The following is a 22,263-nucleotide window of genomic DNA, read 5'->3' as shown; positions in this document are numbered from 1 at the left end:
ACTCCTTGAGAATACAGACAAGAAATTCCCACAAACTGATGTGCTGATTTTCTGATCTCCTCTACTGAATCACTTGGGTGCAAAAAAACAAACAAACAAAAAAAAAAGCCCACTTGATTGAAGTCTGAAATACATAAAGCTCAGTAATTTTCCAGTGACTTTAAAAACTCCTACTACATCTCTGCAGTAACACAACAAATAATTCTGAGCTCACTTAAAATATGAAAACAAATTAAAATAATCCTGTAGATCCAGCATGGTGGTCAGTGATGCAATTACTCCCAGGTACTCACCATCAGCAGCACACCCAGAGCTCTGACATCAAAAAGGACTCGGAGAACACTCCTCAATCTGTTACTGGCAAAAGCACTTGAGTTAGTTCAAAATTCCCTCACCAGCTGCACACCAAAGAGCCTAGATTCAGATTTCTAGATTCAGCTGCACCAGCGAAAGAAGTCACTGATCTCACTTCCAAGTCACCATTTCCTCCATCTGCCAGCTAAACTGTTCCTGTGAGCTTCCCTAGACGTGTTTAAATTAGAATTAAAAAAGAGCCCTACATCCTACACAGTCTAAAGTGAAATGCTCAAAAACTGCTCATAATAACAGCCCAATTAACAGATCAGAGGGGGTGATAAGAGGGTGTCGACAAAAAGCTAATATGTCAGTATGACAGATTCCTGCATGCAGTCAGATAGCTGCAAGGAGCACATCTGTTTATATCTCGTTCTACTGTAACACGAAGTAAAATGGCTTAGTTGGAACTTCACATGAACAGAAAATTATTACACTTCACTTCGCAGAAAGTGTACTTTTTCAAAACAAGTATGGCAATGTAACATTCAGCTATTGTAGCACGCTTTTGTCTTTTAGTCTGAAATTCAGCACTGGAGCTTTGCTTAGAATTCTCAGCTGCATCAAACCTAACAATAACAGTTTCTGTATTTGTACCTTTTAGAGATTTTTTTTACCCTGGTCATACTAGCTAATCAAACCTATACTTTTGAAAGGAAGTAATAATTATGCTATGCTATTCAGCCATATCTTTAATGACAGACGTTTGTCACAATAAGCTTCAGTCATCAGACCCTTCTGTACACGGTTGGACAAAGACCTTCCATAAATGGTAGTATAAACTTGGTAGCAAATAAAACTGGTGAGGGAGCTGAGAAGAGAGCTGAGCATGCTAAAGGACAAAACTCCACTTTATACAGAAAATGCTCCAAATTACAGATTAAACAATAAGAATTCATGTTAGGAAAGGAATAAAAAACCAGAAAAACTTAGCATATGAACAAGGACATATAAACTACGCAGCATATACATCATTATACAGAAAGCAGTGGCTGCAAAGAGAAAATGTCCTATTGCCTTCCAAAGTGAATCAAAGATGAAGAACAGAAAATAAACCCTCGATTAAGCATCCTTTAGCCACACTTCAAATCTACAGCTTGCTTCATCAGCCTGGATACAAGCATACAGAAAGAAAATATAATATGCTTGGAAACATAAATGCTCCCTATTGGAAAATGGTTCATATCACAAAGTGACACAGTGACAGAATTCTCATAATACCTGCATTAATCTGGAGGCTAACTTATGTGCAGGAGTAGCAGTGCTGGCTTTTCTGTAATTAAAGCTGCTGAGCTTCCATAAATCTGGTTACAGATATTACTTCCTCTACAGGACTCCTTCGAAAAGTCTTGAAATCGAATTAGGGTTACAGGTAGGCTGAAAGTACCATCTTCCCAGCCACATTTCATCAGAACCTATTGCTGATTTATGATCTCCTAGGAATAGCTTTCCAATACCACTTTCAGAATACCTCTTAACATAACACTGTTATACAGTGCATCAGTTTACCACCTCAAAGAAAAACCAACAAAGAAACTCAAAGAAAAAGCATACTTTAAGGGCTTGCATAAGTGCTACCAATCATCCTGAATAAGCACCAAATTAAGGCATTCTCATAGATTCTTCTTTCCTTAAAAAAAAAAAAAAAAAGTGTGAATGGCCTTATCGTGAATATCCTGCAGAGCCAAACAACTCATCTTTCCATTATTTAAAGGCTCAATTTGGAATGCACTTTTTAACAAAAGCCCCTGGGTCATTTCTATCAAACCATCCCTACACGGAATGTAGGTGGGAAAACTGCCACTAAGAGATTAACTGGGCTCCCAAACCCAAACATCTCTGCAGTCCTCCCAGTCTAACAGTGCCAGCTTTACAGAATACTCCACCGCCTCTGTGAAAGCTCCTTAGATGTTACATCCAATAACAACAATATTTTGTGTTTACTAGCTATTGCTTAACCCTGAGTAGAAGAGGAACTAGAATCTACTAGAAAAGTTCAGTCAGTGTGCTTTGTAGTGATTACGTTGGCTAACACAAATCAGAATATCCAAAGTTAGTGCTATTTTTCACAAGCAGTAAAGTTACAGCACAGTTACGTAGCTCACTACATATATGCTCACTCAACATATGCAAAGGTTTTTAAAGGTTTTTATAAAACTCAATCTATACTGCACTGCAAAGTTCCTTTTGCTCCATGATCATTACCTCAAAACTCACTCATTTGGAATACAAGTTCAACAGACCTCAAGGAGACAAAAAAGCACAATTGTATCGACTGCTTTTAAAAGCCTACAATAGAGTGCCTCAAACTTAAAAAGTATCCTATTTAAGGATATGGCACTGCAAACCAACCCAGTAGAGAAATAAATGACTTGAAGTAGCATTGCAAGGACACATGAACTTAAGTTAAGCTACGGGACAAAGCTGACAGCACCTCTCAAGAATGATACTTCTATTTTGCATCTGGAGCTAGATCTAAAGCATTTCACCTACTGCATCCAGCTGGTTTGAAGCAGTCACACAGATAGGCTTTAAGCAAGTATTATAAAATGAGAAAGAATGATGTGAGGCAACTATAATGAAACATAAGGAGCAATGAATATCAAACTTCTACAACATAACAGAACAGAGAAAAAAAGTATAAGATGCAATTCTATGTTAAGTATAAGTCTATGTTTAAGAGAAATACGAAGGTCACAATATCCATCTCCTCAACGTTGTGTGTACATCCCTCACAATGACTAATATTTAGTCGTAGCCATGTTTCCTCCTGAGAAAAGGAACAAATCCTGGTCTCAGTAGCAATTATAGTTTTGTAAAACAAGTAGAACTGAGTTATGATTACCTTTCTGACCTTCCATGACTTAAGACACAACAAGTCCTAATGTTACCTTTTCCACTGTTGTGTTTTTTCTTAATATCAGAGAACAAACTATAACTTACAGATCTTCTACAAAACACTCCAACCCTGAAGACCACAGTACTTCTCGAAGGAAATTAAAAAAAGAAAGGTTTAATATCATGTCTGGTGATAACACTATCACCACCTGTAACTAAAGGCAGACCATCAAATAAATACATTGCCACTGCTGTTTCTTCCTCATGAGAGGCAAATTGGTCGAATAACATCTTTTCCAAAAAATAAAAAATAAAAAATACCGTAAGAGCAGAATTTTACTTGTGTTGTTTTCACTTAAATGATAAGTATTTCTAACCTAACATTCGCAACACGACTGCCATCATCGTATCTTCTGCTTAGCATTCAACCAAAAAGCAAGTCCCAAATGCAGTACTCCCTGTAGAAGACATAAGGAAATAATCCAGGTGAAAATTTCAAGTGAATGCCTCAGTCAGAAAGCAACATCACCACAAAAGAAAAAAAAAAATCAAAACCATCATCTAGAACATCGTGTAAAAGTGAAAGCAACAACAAAAGCCACAGTATATCCCTTAGTTACATCAAGGGCAGAAGAAAACCTTGCTATCACTTCAGGTTATTGAAAAGCCGGCATCACTGGGAAAAACCAACAGAAAAGACAGACAAAAAGCCAAAGAGTCAGCGCACACCTGTGGATTCTGCTGACAAACAATGCGCCTTAATGAAGGTATCTGTAACCCCTCCAGGGTTTCCCCCCCTCACCTTCCCACACGGCTTTCTATAGCGCTCAGAAAAGCACGAGGTGCACCAGGGCGGCAGGCAGACCCGGCAGGGCGCAGCTCACACCACAGGCTCAGCCACGAACAGAGTCTGGGCAAACCTTTCAGTGTGAATAACCCGAAATCACCTCAGTCTGGAAGAAGCTGCTGCGCTGCACTTCTTTCCCCATCTCATTTCTAGATAATGAAAAACCATTCTTCAGTGCTGAAACCTGATTTTAAAACGTCGTTCAGAGAACCTGCAGAAATCAGGCTGTGACACAGTTTTCACTTCATTTCACTTACACAGTTAGATACGTTTCCGTGCATATTAACCGTCCTGCAGCAAAACCACAACGGGACGACCCTCCGCTAGGACTACAGCGCGAGCACATCCCCAACCAGCGCTGTAGCGGAGCCGATACGCGCACACCCCGCTCACAGACCGCCGCTCCCCGCGGGGCTCAGCGGGGCCGCAGCAGCCCGGCACACGCAGCCCGCCGAAGGGCCGCGGCCGGCTCTCCCAGCGAAGCCCTCCGGCAGGTAACGGCGGCCGACCCGAACCCCCTGCCCAGCGGCCCCGCGAATCGCTCAGCCCCGGGGCCGCCGTGCCCCGCTCGGTGCCGGCCCTGCCTATATTAGGGAAGGGAAGCGGGGCCGGGCGCTGCCCGCCGGCCCGTGCCGCCCCGCGTGCCCCTGGCCGTGCCGTGCAGGTGCCGCCAACCGCCTCAACGGCCGCGCCGCGCGCCCCTCCCCCCTCCAACGGCCGCCCTCCCTCAGCGGCTGCCCCCTGCTCTCCGCACTGCGGGCGCGGCCGACCGCCCCCCCCCCCCCTCCTCCTTTCTCGGCCTCCTCTTTCCCCGCTCTCCTCAGCTCCGCCGCCCGACCGGGAGCCGCTTCGGGCTCCTTACCGCGGCTGCGGCGGCGCGACCGGCGGACTCGGGCCGGCGCGGCGGCGGCGGGCTCACGCACGAGGGGCGCTTAACCCCATCGCCAGCCTCGATAGCCGCCCGGGTTCCTCCTGCTGCCGCGGCGGGGAGAGAGGCCCGCCCCTCCGCCGCGCCGCTGCCAATAGCAATGCAGAACGTTCTTGAGTTACGGCCGAGCCGGCCAATTAGCGGTCCGCCGCCCGCCCTCACAGCCGCCGGCGAGTGGCGCCCCTCAGCGCTTAGGCGGGCACAGGCCCATCCAGAAGATAACGACCAATTAGAGGTGCCGCTGCGCTGACAGACAGCCGCGATGACCAATAAGAAGCCCATGCAGCGGGTAGACCGGCACAGCAGTGCCCACCCCCTGTGGGCAGCCAGTGAACGTTAGCACCGCGGCGGTGCGCAAACTGCGGCCGCGACTAATAGCAGCCGGGTAGCCGTGAACTCTGCCTAGATTGCAGCCGTGGAAAGCTCGGCTAGGGCAAGTTGAAAGCTGTAGTCCCAGTTCGGCTTCTCAGCCTGGCCCTAGCTTGCGGCCCAAACAGGACACAACGCCACAGAGCTCCTCCACCCCGGAAACGCGTCGGGAAGCCCGCGGCTGCCTGCGTGCGCGTGCGCGCTGTCGGTGTTACGTCACTTCCGGGCGGCGGCGTTTGAGCCCGAAGCCCGCCAAGGCGTGAGGCGCTGAGCTGGGGCCTGCTCCGAGGCAAGGGTTGAGCACCTGTGGGCTTCTTTCTCAGTCCGCGTTTACAGTAGAAAGACTCGCTCTGCTCGCCCTAACGGTGGGGTATTGCGGCACATGAGCTGCGTAAGTCCAGAACAACCAACAAAACCCTTTGCTCCCAGTAGATGTGGAGGTGTATGTTTTCCCTGATAGCCTGTGGTAAAATTGTGATGCGATGCGTGGCACTGTGATTGGTGTCCTTTGTTTTGTCTGACTGGTTGTTCTTTTCAGTTGTTCTATTCCAATATCTTGGGTTGTTTTAAGATTTTTATTATTATTGTTAGTATTGGTGGAGGAATGGATTCTGTGGTTTTCTTAAAGCTTTGTATTTCCCACTAAGCCTCATGGTAAATACAATCATAGAGCAGTGAAGAGCATCAAAAGGAATATGATTCTGTGAAACATTTATACACCAAATGTGTGGTGGAAGCACCCATTTGTTTCAGGGGTCTGCTTTGAGCTGCTCGGAAATGCTGTACCTAATTGGCAGCCTATGAAATAAATGGTTTATGTTATGAACATAGCTTGTGATAGCAAGCAGCTGTCTTGGAACTCAAAGTTCCCAATGGGACTTGAGGTTCTCATCAGTCATCCGACCTTCCAGTGTATGAGGTGATGTCTTAAACAATTTGTATCTTGTGTCTCTAGAAGGAAGAATGTCTGTAGTGAAACAGAAGCAGCAATGACAGCACTCCAGGGTTGTTATTGTTGGTTTTTTTTATTATGTTTAATTTTCCTTTTAATAATATTTGCACTTCTCCTACCTCTCAGTACTTATTTTTCCAAGAGGTTTGTGAATTCAGTGAACGCAGTAGGTGCTGGAACAGGTTGCTTTGAAATATTGCTGATTTCGTGTCTCATGTATGAACAGACTCGTATTCCAAGAACAAGAGAAAAAGGTTTCACTGCTACCATCTTCCTGTTTTGGTGGTGGAGGGTTTTTTTTTTCTTAGCAGTCCAGTTTCCTTAAAAGTTTAAGCGATTTTTTTTCATCTCAGATTCTTTCCTGGAAATCAAAAGTAGTGTATGAATACAGTAATAAAACTTACTCTGTTGTTAACTTTCAAAAAGTGGAAATTGAACTGCATCTGACAGTTTGTATGTACATTCTTGGACACTTTCCCTCTTCAAAAATCTTTTAGTAGACCTGAAAGATAAGATTTACCTGTACAGAAGACATGTTGACACCCTGTGCGTAGTCATGTTTATCCTGTTGTTCCCAAGTTCTATGCTTCATAATTTTTACTCACTTTTTTTCCCCCAGAAATGAATCATGTTGTAATACCACAGATCTTCATTATCTCTGCTTTTAAGAAGTGCAGTCACTTTCCACTCTCCACTCCTGAGATTCTACAGCAATTTTAGATTAATAGATGCTATTATTTTAGTAACGTTGTTGTTTCATCTTTGTGGCCCTTCAGAAAACTTGAGAAAATACCATAAGGGTTCTCATTTATTTTGTTTTTGTGCCTTTGTTTTGTTAGCCGTGAGAATTCTGTCAGTGCTGTTTACTCCATGAACCCCTGAATGAAAAGCTACATCTCTGCACCTAAACTTTTGGGTCTGTTTTATCTAAGAAAACCTAAGTTCTTGTGCTTGTGATCTAGAGATGTGGGAGCGTTGTCATGATGTATTTTACAGCATACTTGGCATTCAGGAGTAAATGGGGGGGGGTTGGGGGGACAACTAGGGGGAAAAAAATAGAGAAAATATACACTCCTTTATTTCTGTTCTTAGAGCTTCTGAAGTTGTAATGGGTAGAACAACAGGCATTAACTGGCCTTCTTCCTTGCGGTATCAGGCAATGGTTCTGCTATGCTGTTACTTTAAAATAATCTTGTGTTTATTTGATGAAATTACAAAATGCTGTGCATAACTGATCTATCTAAAAATGAACTGTGAGTGACCACCTCTACCAAAGTAATTATATATAAGGCACTGATTTTTAACTTAATTATTAATAAAAAAAAACAACTATAGAAGGCATGCATCCATGATTGCAGTTTGGATTCTTGTTTTCATCCGTGTACGGTAATATGTTTAGTGGTTTATACGTTGTGCAATGGATAACAGTTCAACAAAAATGCATTTCGTAAAATAGATTCTGTGGTAACAAGGTAATCTGATGCAAAATAGAACCAAATCCCCAGTAACAGCAAATACAACCCTTGTACCTCAACTATGAGTGTTACTTGAAATCTTAAATTCAAATATATATATTTTTTCCTCTCCTGTTCTTCATAAAAATAGTATATCAAAATAGTTGTGGATACCCACCACTTCATTGAGAAGTGGTAAAAGATGCCCAGTAAGGTAGCGCAGAAGTTCTCATATGTTGATATAATCTCATATAAACAGAAAAAATGATTACTCGTTTTCTTTCTGAATACCATGAGTATGACCAGTGGAGGCAATGACAGGATACTCTGAAATTCTTCTTTTTCTTTCTTTTTTCTTCTTTTTTTTCTGGGGTTGTGCAGTAGTTTAGTGGACTTACAGAACATTCAGGTCCTTTTTTTGGTGGGGGTGTGGTTGTCCCTTTACAGACGCTTTTGTCAACAGTACTTCAGTAGTGCCAAATTCTTTTGCTACAGAAGGGCAAATTCCTGTTAACTTCTTTTTGCAGCTCTCTAGTCCTGTGTTCCTTTGGCTCGCCCTGACCTTAAGGTGATATATGCTACCATCCGTGCTGTGGCACCAAGGGGCTGTACTGCACTGAGCAAGTTTGGCTGTCTTGGAAAAACTCACCTTGCCCAATGGAAGGATTTCTTTGTTTTAGTAACCTGATGGCCCTCAGAAAGCCCTTGGAAGATGGAGCAATATTATTCTCTTGTGTAGCAGTGTAGTTGCAGCTAGATTTTCTTCACTGAAGAGATTGTAACTTTGGCTGGAAGAGTGTGCATCAAGTTTTGTATCTAAAAATTCATGCATGGAATTTATGAATTAGTGGCTGTTCTCTTTCATATAACTTCATCAGAATCTGTTTGTTTTACTCAGCCATTCTCCAGGATATTAGAAGCAAGCTGTTGCAAGCTCTGTTTTGCATGATCTTGCTTTACTGCATTGATAACTTTAACCACTTCCATTGGCCCCAGGTCTATCTTAATATGTAACTCGTCAATGCAAAAACCAGGTTATTTAGTCCTGCAGATCTTTGAAGCGAATGGCAGTAGCTGAGTGCATTTCTTACTGGAAGTGCTATGATTCATCCTGCCAAATCATATCTGACTTCTGAGTTGCTTCCAAAATGCATAAGTTTTAAAAAATCTGAGCACAACATGTTCTTAGAAAGATTTGATACCAAGCCTTATAGTACAAAACCCACTGTTGACAATACAAGAGGTGTATTTTGGCTGATACTCTTTGTTCCTGGGCTCATTAGGGTCTTGCTCCTTATACAGGCTGTGAATCCAAAATGAGACAATTAGGCAATGCAGGGTCAAAAACCTTTTCTTTATGCTCTGATGCAGGGTGTGTTCCTTTCCACATTTAGTTGGTGTACTACTACTGAACAGTCTGTCTTAAATAAATCTGTTAAGTTATAAGAGAACAAGAGCTAGTATTTCTTCTCTGGCACTGTTCCCATGGACAAAGTGAGCGAAGCGCAGTATGAGAGTTTTTATTGATGTATTCTGTGCTTTATGAAAGTTTCTTTCTGAAAGGAAGATTCTGGTTTGGTTTTGTTTCTGCTGCTGCTTTGTCGTTTGTTTTTCCCCTGAAACATACTGGACATATTGTGCCATTACTTCCTGATTTGACTCTTAGAGTTACAGGTTTTAGTGGATATTTAGTTCCCTTATCAAGAAGTAAAATGTTCTCTTTATAACTTCCCTGAAAAAGTAAATACTTTTAATGTCTGTAAGTAAGCTGTATTTGAATGATCAATAACTATCATCATTGAATAGGGAACTTGAAAAAAAACAAAACAAAACTATTTCTTAGCATTGAGGAAGCGATGCACACCAACCTTTTCCAATTGGAGTAGTTAGAATGTTTTATTGACAATAAGGTTGCAGGCTCTTTATCATGTGCATTAGTCTGTACTTTCTAGAGAATTCTCAAGATGTGATCGGCCAACCTTTTTTCAGTTGTCTGTGGGGACAGGACAAGGGGAAATGGCCACAAACTGGAGCATAGAAAGTTCTTTTGCATAATGGTGCAGAAGTTCTTCACAGTGAGGATGACAGAGCACTGGAACAGGCTGCCCAGGGGGGTTGTGGAGTCTCCTTTCCCGGAGATATACAAGACCCATCTGGATGCCTATCTGTGCAACCTGCTGTAGGGAGCCTGCTTTGGCTGGGGGGTTGGACTTGGTGATCTCTGGAGGTCCCTTCCAACCCCTACAATTCTGTGATTCATGAGACTGGCCCTCAATCTGACTTTGTAGCCCGGAGGGGGAAAAACCTCCAAGCTCTTAAAGATTACTAGGGTACTCCTCAGTGGGTGTCTTTGGAGTTTGCCTATGTGTGTGCTTATTTAAGTAGTTTTCTTGTGTCCAGCTAAACCATGTTCCTTATGCTGGACAGGTCTACCTCAGATAACTTTTAGCCAGGTAAGCCAAAGGATGAAAATGAATCAACTTTAGGAAAAAAACTAATGTGTTTTCAAAGGCATTTTTACAAAATAAAGTGTGTTGATAAAGCACGATGAAACACGTTCTGATACTGAGATCTTGCCAGCTTTCTCTTACAATCTTGGTGACATTTTTGATGATGAAAACAGCTTTCTTTCCCTGCCCCCTTTGCTGAATGGCTCCTTTTTGGAAATGATTTCATGGGGGAAAACTCCCTCCTTATACCCACATGTTGCCATGATTTTATTAGCTATAAAAAGAGATATGAAGCTTTACTGTTAGTTTCTAATTCTAAATTGAGGATGGCAACTTGATTTAGTACTTCATCTATATGGTAATACAAGTGAAGCTGTGCTACTTTGGAAATAGGAAGGATGTTTGAAATGTTTTGGATATTTTGCTTGTTTCCTTTTGGGTAAGGGTTATCAGGGAGATCTTCCTTATCAGAGGCTCACTGAATTACAACTTTGTGACTTTGCCTTTCTAACATCAGCGTGGTAACTATTGTGAGGATCATAATGACTGTCATATCTTGGAGCTTACTAATTAATATGGTGGTGATTCTGGTGTTCTTCCTTAGTGATGTGTTTTTTATAAATGAAATTGTCATATGTGACAGCCATTAAAAGCCTAGACTGTTAGGCTTTAGAAAAAGGCAACTGGTTATTCTGAGCATTCAACAATGTGTTGCAGACCTATCTATTAAGTAAGACATCTTTTTTGGTTTTGTTTCCTGTAGGTCCAAAATGGCTAGTATGCTCCAGGACACACGTACACTTGAAGCTTCTTATTCTGAAAATGTTGATGCTGAGCTGTCCTTTCTGCCTGAAAGACTGAGAAAGAAACTGCTTCCTTTTCAGGAGAAAGGCATCATATTTGCACTTCAGAGGAGTGGCAGGTAAATTTCTTGTTATATCATATGCTTGAATGAATTATTCTAGGTAAAAATTAATGAATGGTTACAAAGGTTATGCAGATGCAGTGACACTTAGGTGAGTTATATTACATTTTTTTATCAACTGTAACGTAACATGATTTAAAATGAGGTGGTTTTGTTTTTCTTCTATTGGAGGAGAGAGGAAATATTTAATAGTGCACAATCAGCTTGTAGTATCCAAGACCTCCACATATGAGGAGGCTGCTATCAGCAGCAGCTTTCTTTCTGTGATGTTAATAGACCGGTCTCAAAATAAGTTAATTCACATTTGCTTCTGTAGTTCTTAATGGCATGGTAGATCTGTTAAGAGAGTGACTAACAGATCTTGATGCATCTGTGTGGTATTCTATTTTAAACTTGGTACAATTCTGGCATGTAATCAGGGTGTTCTGGAACTCACTGAGCTGTAACAACCAAGCAGAAGAAGACTTTGCAGAGTGCTCAGTTAACAAGTACAGCAACTGATAGAGCATTCAACAATTAAGTACCCTATAAATCAGAAAAAGGTGCAACAGTGACTGGAAATACTTTGCTAAGATCATGTTACTGTGTTAAAAGGTCAAAGAAGTGGGAAGGAAAATGATAGCTGTGCTTTATAACTTTTAGAATATCTAAGCAGTTACAGTAGTTTCATGACTTCAGGCTGCATGTTGCTCCTCTGGAAAGTAATGTCGTCATAGAGGTCTGGCACAAAAGAAGTGATTTGAGCTGAGGCTGTAAGGAAGTTCAAAGTTGCTTCCTGATAGCCTCATCATCTTGCCCAAAACAGGAGGAATGGGGCCTAAGAGGGTTGCTTGCTAATATCTGTGAGCTTTTTGTTGAAGAAATGTGCGTGCACTTCTACAAAGACAAGAAATTGGGAAGGACATCATCAGTTCTTGCAATTACATGGAACTTCTGATGAAGTTACCTCTTTAGCAGGGTGTATGGTCATATAACAAAGGCTTAAAGCTTCAAAAGTACATTTAGGTTGGATATAAAGAAAAATCTTCTACAGTGAGGGTGATGAGGCACTGGAACAGATTGCCCAGAGATGTAGTTGATGCCCCCTGGAGACTTTCAAGGCAAGACTGGATCAGGCCCTGGTCAGCCTGACCTAGCTGTGCTTGTTTCTGTTCACTGTAGGGGAGTTGGAGTAGATGACCTTTAAATGTCCCTTCCAACTCTAAGGGTTCTATGATTCTATGTACTTTTCTGCTGCACAGTGTGACTGTAAGAATAACTGTGTACAGTTTTAGTGGATCACTAAGGTTTTGACAGAATAGGCAGCAAAGTTTGTATTTAAGAGTTGAATTTAATGTATCCAGAACCTTAGGCTACCATATCTCATGATTTGATGCTGATAAGGAGAAGTAAAGTTTATATAATATGCAATTGAGATGCATTTATATATACAAATAATAAAATTACACAAGAAAATCTGTACGTAGTTTCTTTAATGTTAATTTGTGTAGGCTAATGAATGTTTTTGAAAACATAATCCTTTTCAAGCTGTTATAATATAGAGTTTCCTTGGGAAACTGCTTAACTAGATAAATTCAATTCAGGTATTTTTCTTTGAGAAGTAACAGTTGCCTGCAATAAGTGTAGAAAGATTTGAAATGCCTCGGCTAATGGCTGTTAAGGAGGCAATGGGGTTATTTCAATTAGGATTATGGGTTTAGTTTTTTCTTTTCTTGAAACTTTTAATTATCAAAGGACTGTTGAATAATGTGATGCTGATCTTTTTACTGTGATATGGGTATGAAAGTATTTGCATTATGGCTGCAAGAAATGCCATTCTTTGGCATAGTGAGTTTAGCTGGGTCAAACTGGGGAACTGTTTGCACATGTTCACATAGCCTCTGAGTAAAATATATTAAGTCAAACTTTCCTGAGGACTGTTTTTCAACAATCTGTCCCTTACTCAAATCTAATTTCTTTTAGTCCCAAAACGGAGAGCAAGAGCCTTTGCTGCTTGTAGCTGAATTTTCTTATGAGTTTGTCAGCCTCTGGCTCACCCAAATCTCTCTTTTGTGCACTCCTTAATGATGTAAGCATTCTTTCGCTATTCCCTTTGGTATATTTTAACAAGGTCTGATGCTTTTCCATAAAAGTGTCTTTTCTAATTCTGAAAATATACGAACATAGCCTTGAAGTAAGCAATGTGTGCATCTGGGCTTTTCTTTTCTCTCTCGGGCACTCCCTGTGCTGCCATCACTTAATCCATGCTTTGCTGTACTGGCAGGAAACTGGTGTAGAGAGAATTCTCTATTGTTGGCTGTAGAGATTGAGTTAATGTTTTCTTAGGTTAGAGAAGCTCCTAGCATAAAAGAGGAACAGATAACCTGTATATTCTTGAATGAAGTATACACTCTGAGATACTAATGGGGCTGGGATTAATCTATTCATTTCCCCAGTTTCCCTAATAATAAGATAAATATGCTGTTGTGATTTGAGCTTATGATTCATTAGTAAAAGTGAGACAGAAGAGGCAGGCAGATGCTAGCTTTTTCACTAAATGCTCCAAAGGTGTTGTCTGTAGCAGCACAAACTGCCTAACGCTTTTCTAGAAAAAAATAAAAATACTAATTCTAGAGCCAAGAAGGCCATGTGCTGTCTGACTTACTGGGAATCTGAGTGAGCATTCTGACTGTTTCCTTGTAAGCACGTAACTAATGTCATTCTTACATGTTGCAGGCAAGGTGTAGTTACGAAATAGAATATGTGTTAAGGTGTGCAAATGTGGAGTATCAATATTTTTGGGAGATTGGAGCTAATCTGAATTCTTCTTCAACTTTTGACCATTTTGATTTTAAGGTGGAAAGTTCAGAGAGGGATTTCCAAAATAAGAAAGCTGAAGATGATCATCATTTGTTAAGAGAGATCTACTTACTTTCTCCACTTTTGTCACAATGACTTTGATAGATGCCAATTTAATTAGCTTCCATGTTTGAAAATGGAATTTCTTTAATATTCATTTTGTTGAGTCATACCTAGGAGTGTTTTTATGAATGTTTCATTTTTACTTTAATACGTACTTGGTGACTTGAAGTATTAAGTGACATCAACAAGTGCCTCCGCTGGCTTTATCTCTTCAGATCAGAGGGAACCAGGAGTAAGGAGGAAGATTCAAAAAGATTAGTTCTTCTGCAGCTTTTGCAGTAAGGAATATCATTAGAGAAAGCAACTTTTATTGATAGTATAGTAATAAAAAGTAGCTAATTGCCATTGAAGGGCATGACATTACATACTAGGTAAGAGCTACTTTGATTGCAGGTATTTCAATCTTGAAAATTAATATCTAGGTTAAAGTTTGTAGCCTAGATTGTCAGTAGTTGGAATTAGTTTGTTATTCCATTCTGTTCCAATTAATTGCTGTCAATTTTTCTTGCAGCAGTTCAGCTGGTGAGCTGATCTGTGTCTGAGGGGATTTATAAGAAAAGCAGAGACTTCTTACTAGGTCCTCTGGTGATAGGGCAAGATGTAATGGTTTTGGGTTAAAAGAGTATAGACTTAGATTAGACATAAGGAAGAAATTCTTTATTCACGTGGTAGTGAGGCACTGGAGTGGGCTGCCCAGAGAGGCTGCAGATGTGCCATCAGTGGAGGCGTTCAAGGCCAGGTTGGATGGGGGCTTTGGGCAACCTGATCTAGGGGGAGTCTCCCTGGCCATAGCCTGGGAGGTGGGTGGAACTAGATAGTCTGTCTTCAAGGTCCCTTCCAACCCAAACTGTTCTGTGATTCTAAGTCTCTGAGTTTAAACTTTGCCTTGACCACTTTGGTTGATGTGTGTTATTCCACACATCCTTTTCCAAACTGAAATATGTTGGCTAATACATTCATGTTGCTTCATAAACACAGAGAATTTTAGATGTCTTACTCAGATACAGGTTGAGGAGTGTTGGAGAAAAGCCTAAGACCCTGCACAACCATCCTCCTTTGTGTTTCGTTGAAGAATCAAACACACTGCAGATGTGGCAATTCAGTGCATCTGACATTAGATTGATGGTTGGTTTTTCATTGTTTTCTTTTAAAAAATACCTAATGTAATTCAAGAGCGAGGGTATGATCTGGCTGAAATCTTCTGGGGCTCTATTTTTGATTAAACAACCTTGATTATTTTTGCAAGAAAGTAATCTATGTTCTAGTTTGAGGCCTGAGTGCTGCGATTACTGACACACAAATGTAACGGTTGCTTGCGCAGTTTTATGTAAAAATACACTGAGTTCAGATTCCTTAAATAACCCTTGGTTAAGATGTTAGTGCTAAAGTGTTGGCTTGTGAGTAGGAGGTAAATTATATGTTGTAGCGTTATATAAAACTGACTCACATGAGTAGGTGAGAATCCCAAGAATATCAGAACACCCACACGAGTGAAAGAAAGATGCAAGCTTCCTCTGTACAACATGTTCCAAAGGCTGCATTAACAGAACCAGCTTTAGTTTGTTTGAGTAGTAACAGAATTTTTCAGTGTTTTAAGAAATCAAGTACTACTGCTTTGACTGTTTGTCTTGGAAAATGGAATTAAAGGTGAAGGATTTTGTTCTGAAAAAGCTGCCTGCAGTTCTGACTGTATTTTCTGGGTAAATAGCTGCTGAAAATAAATCAAGAAGTTGAATTATCCCCACAAGCAAGCAATAATTACATTGGAACACTATATCCCCTTTAACTTTTAATCCATGGTTTATGAAGAGGCAGAACTATTTGGTTTAGAGAGAATGTAATTGCAAAATAATGTTGTAGTTGCAAGGAACATATAGCAATGACTATCTGCATCACTAGGATTCTTAGTTAAATATGTTTATAAATTATATAGGTTATAAAGTTAAACCTCAGACACATGCCAGTGTGCTGTTGAATTGTCAGTATTTTTCCAAGAGTAACTCTCACAATTGGATTCTTTGTTTTTGTTCACATACCTTGCTGAAGTCGTCATAATTGATACAACAAACTGTAATTGCATTGTTTACTTGGTGATGCTGCTAACATTTTAGAAGGGTTGCCTGAATGTAACCCAGACACACAGAAATAGAAATAATTATCATATAAACACTTTTTCCTTCCCCGAAACTCGTGTCATGAAACTGTTTCAGTATTAATGTCTTTCTGATGCAGACTGCTTCCTGCGGCTGTATGACATACGTCACACAAGCGTAGCCTCAGTTTCCCTTCTGCTTCTCTAATGAACTCATCTGCATAGGATTTTAAACATCTGTTTCTCCTTATGCTTTACAAAGCTGGTTCAGTCTCCTTGACGTCAGCGTAACCATCAGATCTTCCTGTGCTCTATGAGGTTTGAAAAATTACCATCCCTTCTGTCCTTCCTTTTTTTTTTTTTTTCCTCATTTTCCTCTAAGTTCTGTTTTCTCTCCAAGATTTCCTGTAGTAAGAATGTGCAAGTGCACCTTTACAAGGCTGTTCTGATAGTGTGTGCTAACTCTTGACTATCTGGTTCTGGGGCTCTGATGCATTCAGTTTTGTGTGGACCCTTAAATGATACTCTTAGACGCTTGTATTCTCTTTTTCTTGCATCAAAATTAAAGTTTCAAACCTATGTATGTTTGTGGCGTACCAACAAAGCAGCCTTTTTGTTCTGCATGCAAATTCACCTATCAGGATACTTTCTCTTAGCTTTATTTTAAGTTAACACATCTTGAAAGGAAAATACTGTTAAGTCTTGGAGATCAGATTGTGTGGTTCCCTTCTATTTATGAAAGCTACCCCTGTGTCCAAAGCCCACTGCTGACCCTGTAACTGTGAAAGGTTTATGAATACCAGGAAGATTGTGGCAGAATGTGTAATGTGCTGCAATGAGATTCTGATGTGTTCTGTTGGGAAAAAATAGCAGCATTCCTTCACAAACGGACAGATTCAGATGCCAACCTCAGGATTCACTGTGAAGAAAGGAAACATTTAGAAATGGGAAAGGAAATGGAGAGAGCTTGCCGTTGACTGTGATGCTTATTGCCTAGTTGGACTTCTCTGCTGAGGGGAAGTGTAACTGAGACATCTAAAATGATTTTTCCTGCTTTTCTGAAACTTCTGACCATGTGGGCTGAGCCTATAACAGGATGTGAAACTGCGTATCATAGCTCTGATTTTTATTCTTGGATAGAGCTATTATTAAGGTGTCAAATGAACAGATGGGATATGAATGATGAAGCTCAAATTGGGTAACTACCAGTTGAGAGGAAATGACTAATTGAACTTCAGAGAACGAGATGTCTGTCTTCTTGCAGTCAAAATATGTGAAATAAAAGTACATATTTGTCCCTTCCGTGTATCTGAAGGTCTGTTTCTGTATGTTCATGTTGGCAGCTTGTCTAACTGCAGTAATATAGAACATACTGAAGTTAGTTATAAATAGCGGCTGCGTACTTTTAAGGTTACATAAAGCAAAATGTGGGGTATTTCTTTTGAACGTTTTTGTGTGACTATCGGATATCTTATGAGTTCTGTATGATTTGGGCTATAATGATAGGGAAGTTCCATACACTTCTAAACTAATTGATGTGATTATAAAATGTGGGGACTCTCGGTGATTTCCCTCTCAGTGAGTATAAGCTATTTTTTGTGCCTTAAAGAGTGGATACTGGACTACTTAGATGTTGCAACTACATTAAGCAGTCATGTTTGAGACTTGTTCTAAGACTGAAAACTTCAGGGGACCTTTAGAAACAATTTTTGTGTGCCTGATTCATGTGAGTCCGTGATGTACCTAGCTAGTGTTTAAATGACTAAACAACGTATGGGTTGCGGGTATAGGAAGAAAAGCCAGTAGTTTCCCTGCTTCGGCCTTTGATTTTTTTACTACAAATTATTGTAGCAGAGCAGATGGGAGAGAACTAGATTTGAAGATTTATTGCTTAATTACAACTCTTTCAAAGGGATTCGGACTTAGTAGGGTGGGACGTGTACGTGGAAGTACCATATCTTTGTTACCAGAAGCTGTACTGTCAGTTTGGGAATGCAGAATTGGGGATGTGTGTCCTGAAGCCTGTGCTGCCGGGAGGGTCAATGCTGATTGTCTGTAAAATTTGGGTTCTGCTTTGTAATTAATAACTTTTTCCCCTTTCGATTCTTCACAGTTAAAGTTATTAGTATCAGTAAGAATACTGTTCTAATTTCTAGCTTCAATGTGTTAACAGGCTGAGACTTTTATGTACCAACACTGTAGTGCTTTCTATCTCTGAAATTATTGTTTTTTGTGGATTTACAGAACAGAGAGAGGTGGAACAAGCATTCAATTTCAGCTTTTCCTTTTGGAGATGAAGCATTCGTGTTTCTCTTGTTATTTCCCACCATGAGAGGCTCAGCTGTCCCTTAATCTTTCTATTAGCTCTTTTCCACTTCTGTTTTGGCTTGTATTTATCCTCCATGGATGTGAGTGATCAAATCGTATGTGCTATTTTGGATAGCACTGCTGCATAACAAGTTTCACCTAAGACATTAACTTGAACACAGCAGGTTCTATGTGCAGGGTCTGAAAATAATTGAGAACAGTGAAATAGAACAACTTCCTGTTCTGCAGATACTTAACCAGTCATCAACGTGCAAATGGCTGCAGTAAACTAAGTTAAAAATTCTTGTTTCATAAAAAGATCAGTTTCTGTGGCTGACATACTTTTTGAGAGTTGTTATTTTGATTGCTCTTAGCTTCTAATTGTCAGAGCAATTTGTAAATCCATGTAAATTCCTTTATTTTGCCTTCTTACTCTAAAAAATAGATTGGAGGTCCAAGTAGTTGGTTTGCATGCACCAAAACACAGTGCAGTAGGACCTCATGTATTCTCACCTTGATCTCTTTAAAATGTGTGGCTCACACTAAAGTAGATTTATTTCCACCGTGCAGGAGATGCATGCCTAAAGTGACGTGATTTTCATTTCATTATTTATACGACTGTGCTAAAATATAAGCTGATATACTGAGAAATACTGTATTTGTCAGCACAAGATGGCAAGGAACATTTGTATTCCTGTTCTCTCTGCCACATTTCCTTACTAGCAGATGCTACTGAATGCAATGTACTTTCAGATATTGCTGTATTTGTGCATTCACTTTGATATCCTTTTGGATCAAATATAATATTAAAGGATGTTTTTTTAGCTCCATCTTGAGATGCCTCTGCTCTGTATGTAGCTGATTGATGTACTCATTTTGTGCATTTGTTTAAGGAGTTAAAGTTAAAATTAATAATTCTCCAGCATTGGGTTGTTGTACATTCCACTTGATCTCAGTCTTCAAACTGCTTTTAAAAATCGATTAATCTACTGCAGGAAGTTACCACCTTGAAGAATCTGCGAGAAAGAATTATTTTTAGGAGTACAGTTGAAGCAATTTGTATTAAATGGAAAAAAAAATCACTCTTTAAAGTAAGCAATACATGGCATTATTTAAAAATAGAATTATGCATTTGTTGTCTGCAAAGAAATGTCTTTGCTCAGCTGCAAATCACAAACATAAAGGCTCCACGATCTCGAGTTGCCACTAAAAATAATTCTCTTCCTGCCTTTTTTTTTCTTTGCCTGTGTGGATTTAGCAGTTATGTTTTATTATGTTTTCTTTCTTTGTTTTGGTCGTTCCATCCCAACCAAGTCTGAAGTGGAAAACATCTAAAAAGCTGAGGGTACTGTTACGAAGTTAATTACTAGTAGATAGCAACTTACAAAAACTTAAGCTATATAATACACATATTTAATTATTTTTGTGTGTGTTAGTTAAAAGAAAATGTTGAAGTTGGTTGATGCTGAAGTCTACACTTTCAGGTTGAATGAGCAAGCATCAGTGTACCGCATCTCTCAGAGTATAAGACTTTTATCCAGCACATCAGATCTGGAAACGACCACTGTGTGTTTTCTGCCAAGCTTTGTAGTTTGGCCGCAGGAGTGTCCATTTGGGCCCCATGGCAAGATGTATGTTATTGAATGTGATCGCAGCTGATGTTGCTACTGCTTTGAGTACCTGCATGAACTTCAAAACACCCAACACTGAAAAAGCAGTTCAGTATTATTTTAAATGGTTTCTAGTATCAAAATACAGAATTTTAATGTCTTGGTACGTTAAATTTAGTTATAGATACAGAGACCTGGAAGATCCTCCCAATGTTTTTCACAGAAGGAACGTTTCATTTGAGTTGCATGGTGCAGTGGGTGCACATCTACTCGTGTGGCAGAGGAGTAGAAGTCTGTTTTCACAGAAGATGCAGTGGTGGGGAGCAGGAAATAAGGAATTCATCCAGAGCAATTAATCAAGACTAATTTGTGTCTGTGACTGAAAGCTACTGGGAAGCAAAAACTCAAGGCAGAAGTCTTTGGGCTTTTTATTTTTTTTATTTTTTTTTTCCCCTTGAATCTGATGGGACACAAGCAGAGTGGCCTGTGAAGTTCATTCTCTCCTGGAGCTTGGACTGTCTCCATTTCTGAGACTCGATGCTTTTCTGTCAGTAAACAGTCATAAATCTTCAAAGTGATGGACTGCATGCAGCTGTCAGTCTATTGCTGCCATTCAGTTCAAGCAGCAGCACCCAGTGCTGTATTTCTCACTGGTGTGACCAAGCCTTTTGTGTGACACTATGATACAAAACTGGGAATTATTTTTCCACTTTGTTTTTTATGAAAATTTGGAAAATTAGACAGTGCTTGGAAAAACTCCCCTGATGATTTATTAGCTGGAGGATGAATCTAACTGCCAGTTACTTAGCTGAAACTTAAGCAGGGAATGCTCTTGAGCTTGCAGAAGTTGGCACTTCGTGCCCATCTTAAATCTTGCTTTGTAACCCTTAGCATTGATTGTGGTAAGAAGATTCTTAGCAAGTCTGAAGCTTTATGCAGTCTGATGTTGTTACAGGAAAACAGAACTTTAAGTCATCCTCGTGTTGCAAGAGTTAAAGGGAGTAGATGTTTTTTCTTTTCCTCTTTGATTTGCAGCTTTTGTCTTCCTCTGAATTTATTGGTGTGTGAATATGGTGTAGGTGTTTTACCTACTAACTGCAAGAGTTAAAAGAATTCTTAATTCTTTAGGTAATTCTTTCAAATTGGGTAATCTTAGTCTTTATTTTGTTTGCTTGCCTTTTTGTGTGTGTTTCTTTTTTCCCTGGGATTTTGTTTTTCTGGGGGGGTGTATTTTTTTCCAACTTGTGTGAACTTGTACAATAGCAGAGCTAAAAGTTTGTGAAATAGCTGAGGGTACAACGTTTGGAAATACGTGATGTCATCCATTTGATGGTGTAACTGAATGTCCATCAAATAATTCCATTGGCCTTCATCCAACTTCGAAATGTTTTTGAAGGAGCATGTGTGGGCCAGGAGCACTGAAGTTCCCGAGATCCTCTCAGACTTAAGAGTGTTAATATTAAGACATAATGTAACATAGCTATAAAGAAACTTAAATCAGAGGTGGCGTTTGTTCAGGAAGTATAAATTTACTTAAATAGTTTCCTAGTTTTGCCTGTAGAGTTGCCATTATTTCCTTTACTTGGACTAAAGGACTTCTAAATGGAGGAAAAAATGAAGTTCATTTTCTAATGCTTTGCCCAGCACATCTGGGGAGGTGAGAGGATATCTGTTGCTATTTCAGAACAAATGAAATACCTCTGGAAGTGACTTGTTTTCTAAATCAGTGTGCCATAGAAGTGACCCTTAATCACAAAGAAGCACAAACAATGCTGTTTCTGAAAGACAATAAATCGAAGATGTACTTCTCACACTGTCTCTTAATATTACATTTAATATAGCACTAAACCAAAGCAGCAATTCAATTCCACAGTGTATGTACTTCAATAATACTAACAAATTGAATATACAATTTTAGAGTAACTGGTGTACTTATTTTTACATTCATACCAAAATTACTATTACTGTTATTGTCAAAGGTACATTAAAAAGGAAGTCCATCTTTTTCCTTTAGTCACAAAGAAAATCTTTAGGATTCAGTGAATGCGTAACTTAAATTCATAGTAAACAATTAAAAATGATTGGTTTATCAGTTATATTTAATATTATTTTTTCTGCTTTTTTCCCCCCTTTCTCTTCTTATTTCACCTTTAGGTGTATGATTGCTGATGAGGTAAGTGATATTTCTGTTATTTCAATGTTGCCTTTTTCTTGTTTAACATGCTTCATTCGGGAA

General features: G+C 39.8%; 2 protein-coding genes across 9 annotated transcripts in view; one reads left to right on the top strand and one right to left on the bottom strand.

Annotated features, from left to right (window-relative positions):
* R3HDM1 (R3H domain containing 1) overlaps positions 1-5,019 on the bottom strand; it is a 68,895-nt gene extending 63,876 nt beyond the window's left edge. The window contains exons 1-4 of one of the 5 annotated variants that reach the window (XM_046944130.1): positions 4,902-5,019; positions 4,140-4,188; positions 3,570-3,650; positions 294-357 (exon numbers count right to left, since the gene is read on the bottom strand). The gene's annotated coding sequence lies outside the window, so the exon portion shown is untranslated. Of the gene's footprint in view, positions 1-293; positions 358-3,569; positions 3,651-4,139; positions 4,189-4,296; positions 4,745-4,901 lie in introns of those variants that run through there. The other 4 variants (XM_046944132.1, XM_046944131.1, XM_040704278.2 and 1 more) reach the window with 4 other exon arrangements.
* A 535-nt stretch (positions 5,020-5,554) lies between these two features.
* Positions 5,555-22,263, top strand: part of ZRANB3 (zinc finger RANBP2-type containing 3) — a 57,037-nt gene continuing 40,328 nt past the window's right edge. For all 4 annotated transcript variants that reach the window (XR_003076036.3, XR_003076037.3, XM_040704304.2 and 1 more), the window contains exons 1-3: positions 5,555-5,727; positions 10,956-11,114; positions 22,182-22,200. Coding sequence is in view for 2 of the 4 variants with exons in the window: in XM_040704304.2 (XP_040560238.1) it covers positions 10,963-11,114; positions 22,182-22,200 (171 nt within the window). In the remaining 2 variants the exon portion in view is untranslated. The remainder of the gene's footprint in view (positions 5,728-10,955; positions 11,115-22,181; positions 22,201-22,263) is intronic.

The sequence above is a fragment of the Gallus gallus genome, chromosome 7 (genome assembly GCF_016699485.2).
Source record: "Gallus gallus isolate bGalGal1 chromosome 7, bGalGal1.mat.broiler.GRCg7b, whole genome shotgun sequence".
In the NCBI taxonomy this organism is placed as follows: Eukaryota; Metazoa; Chordata; class Aves; order Galliformes; family Phasianidae; genus Gallus; species Gallus gallus.
Note: the sequence above shows the minus strand (reverse complement) of the source record. Positions and strands in the feature narration are given on the sequence as shown.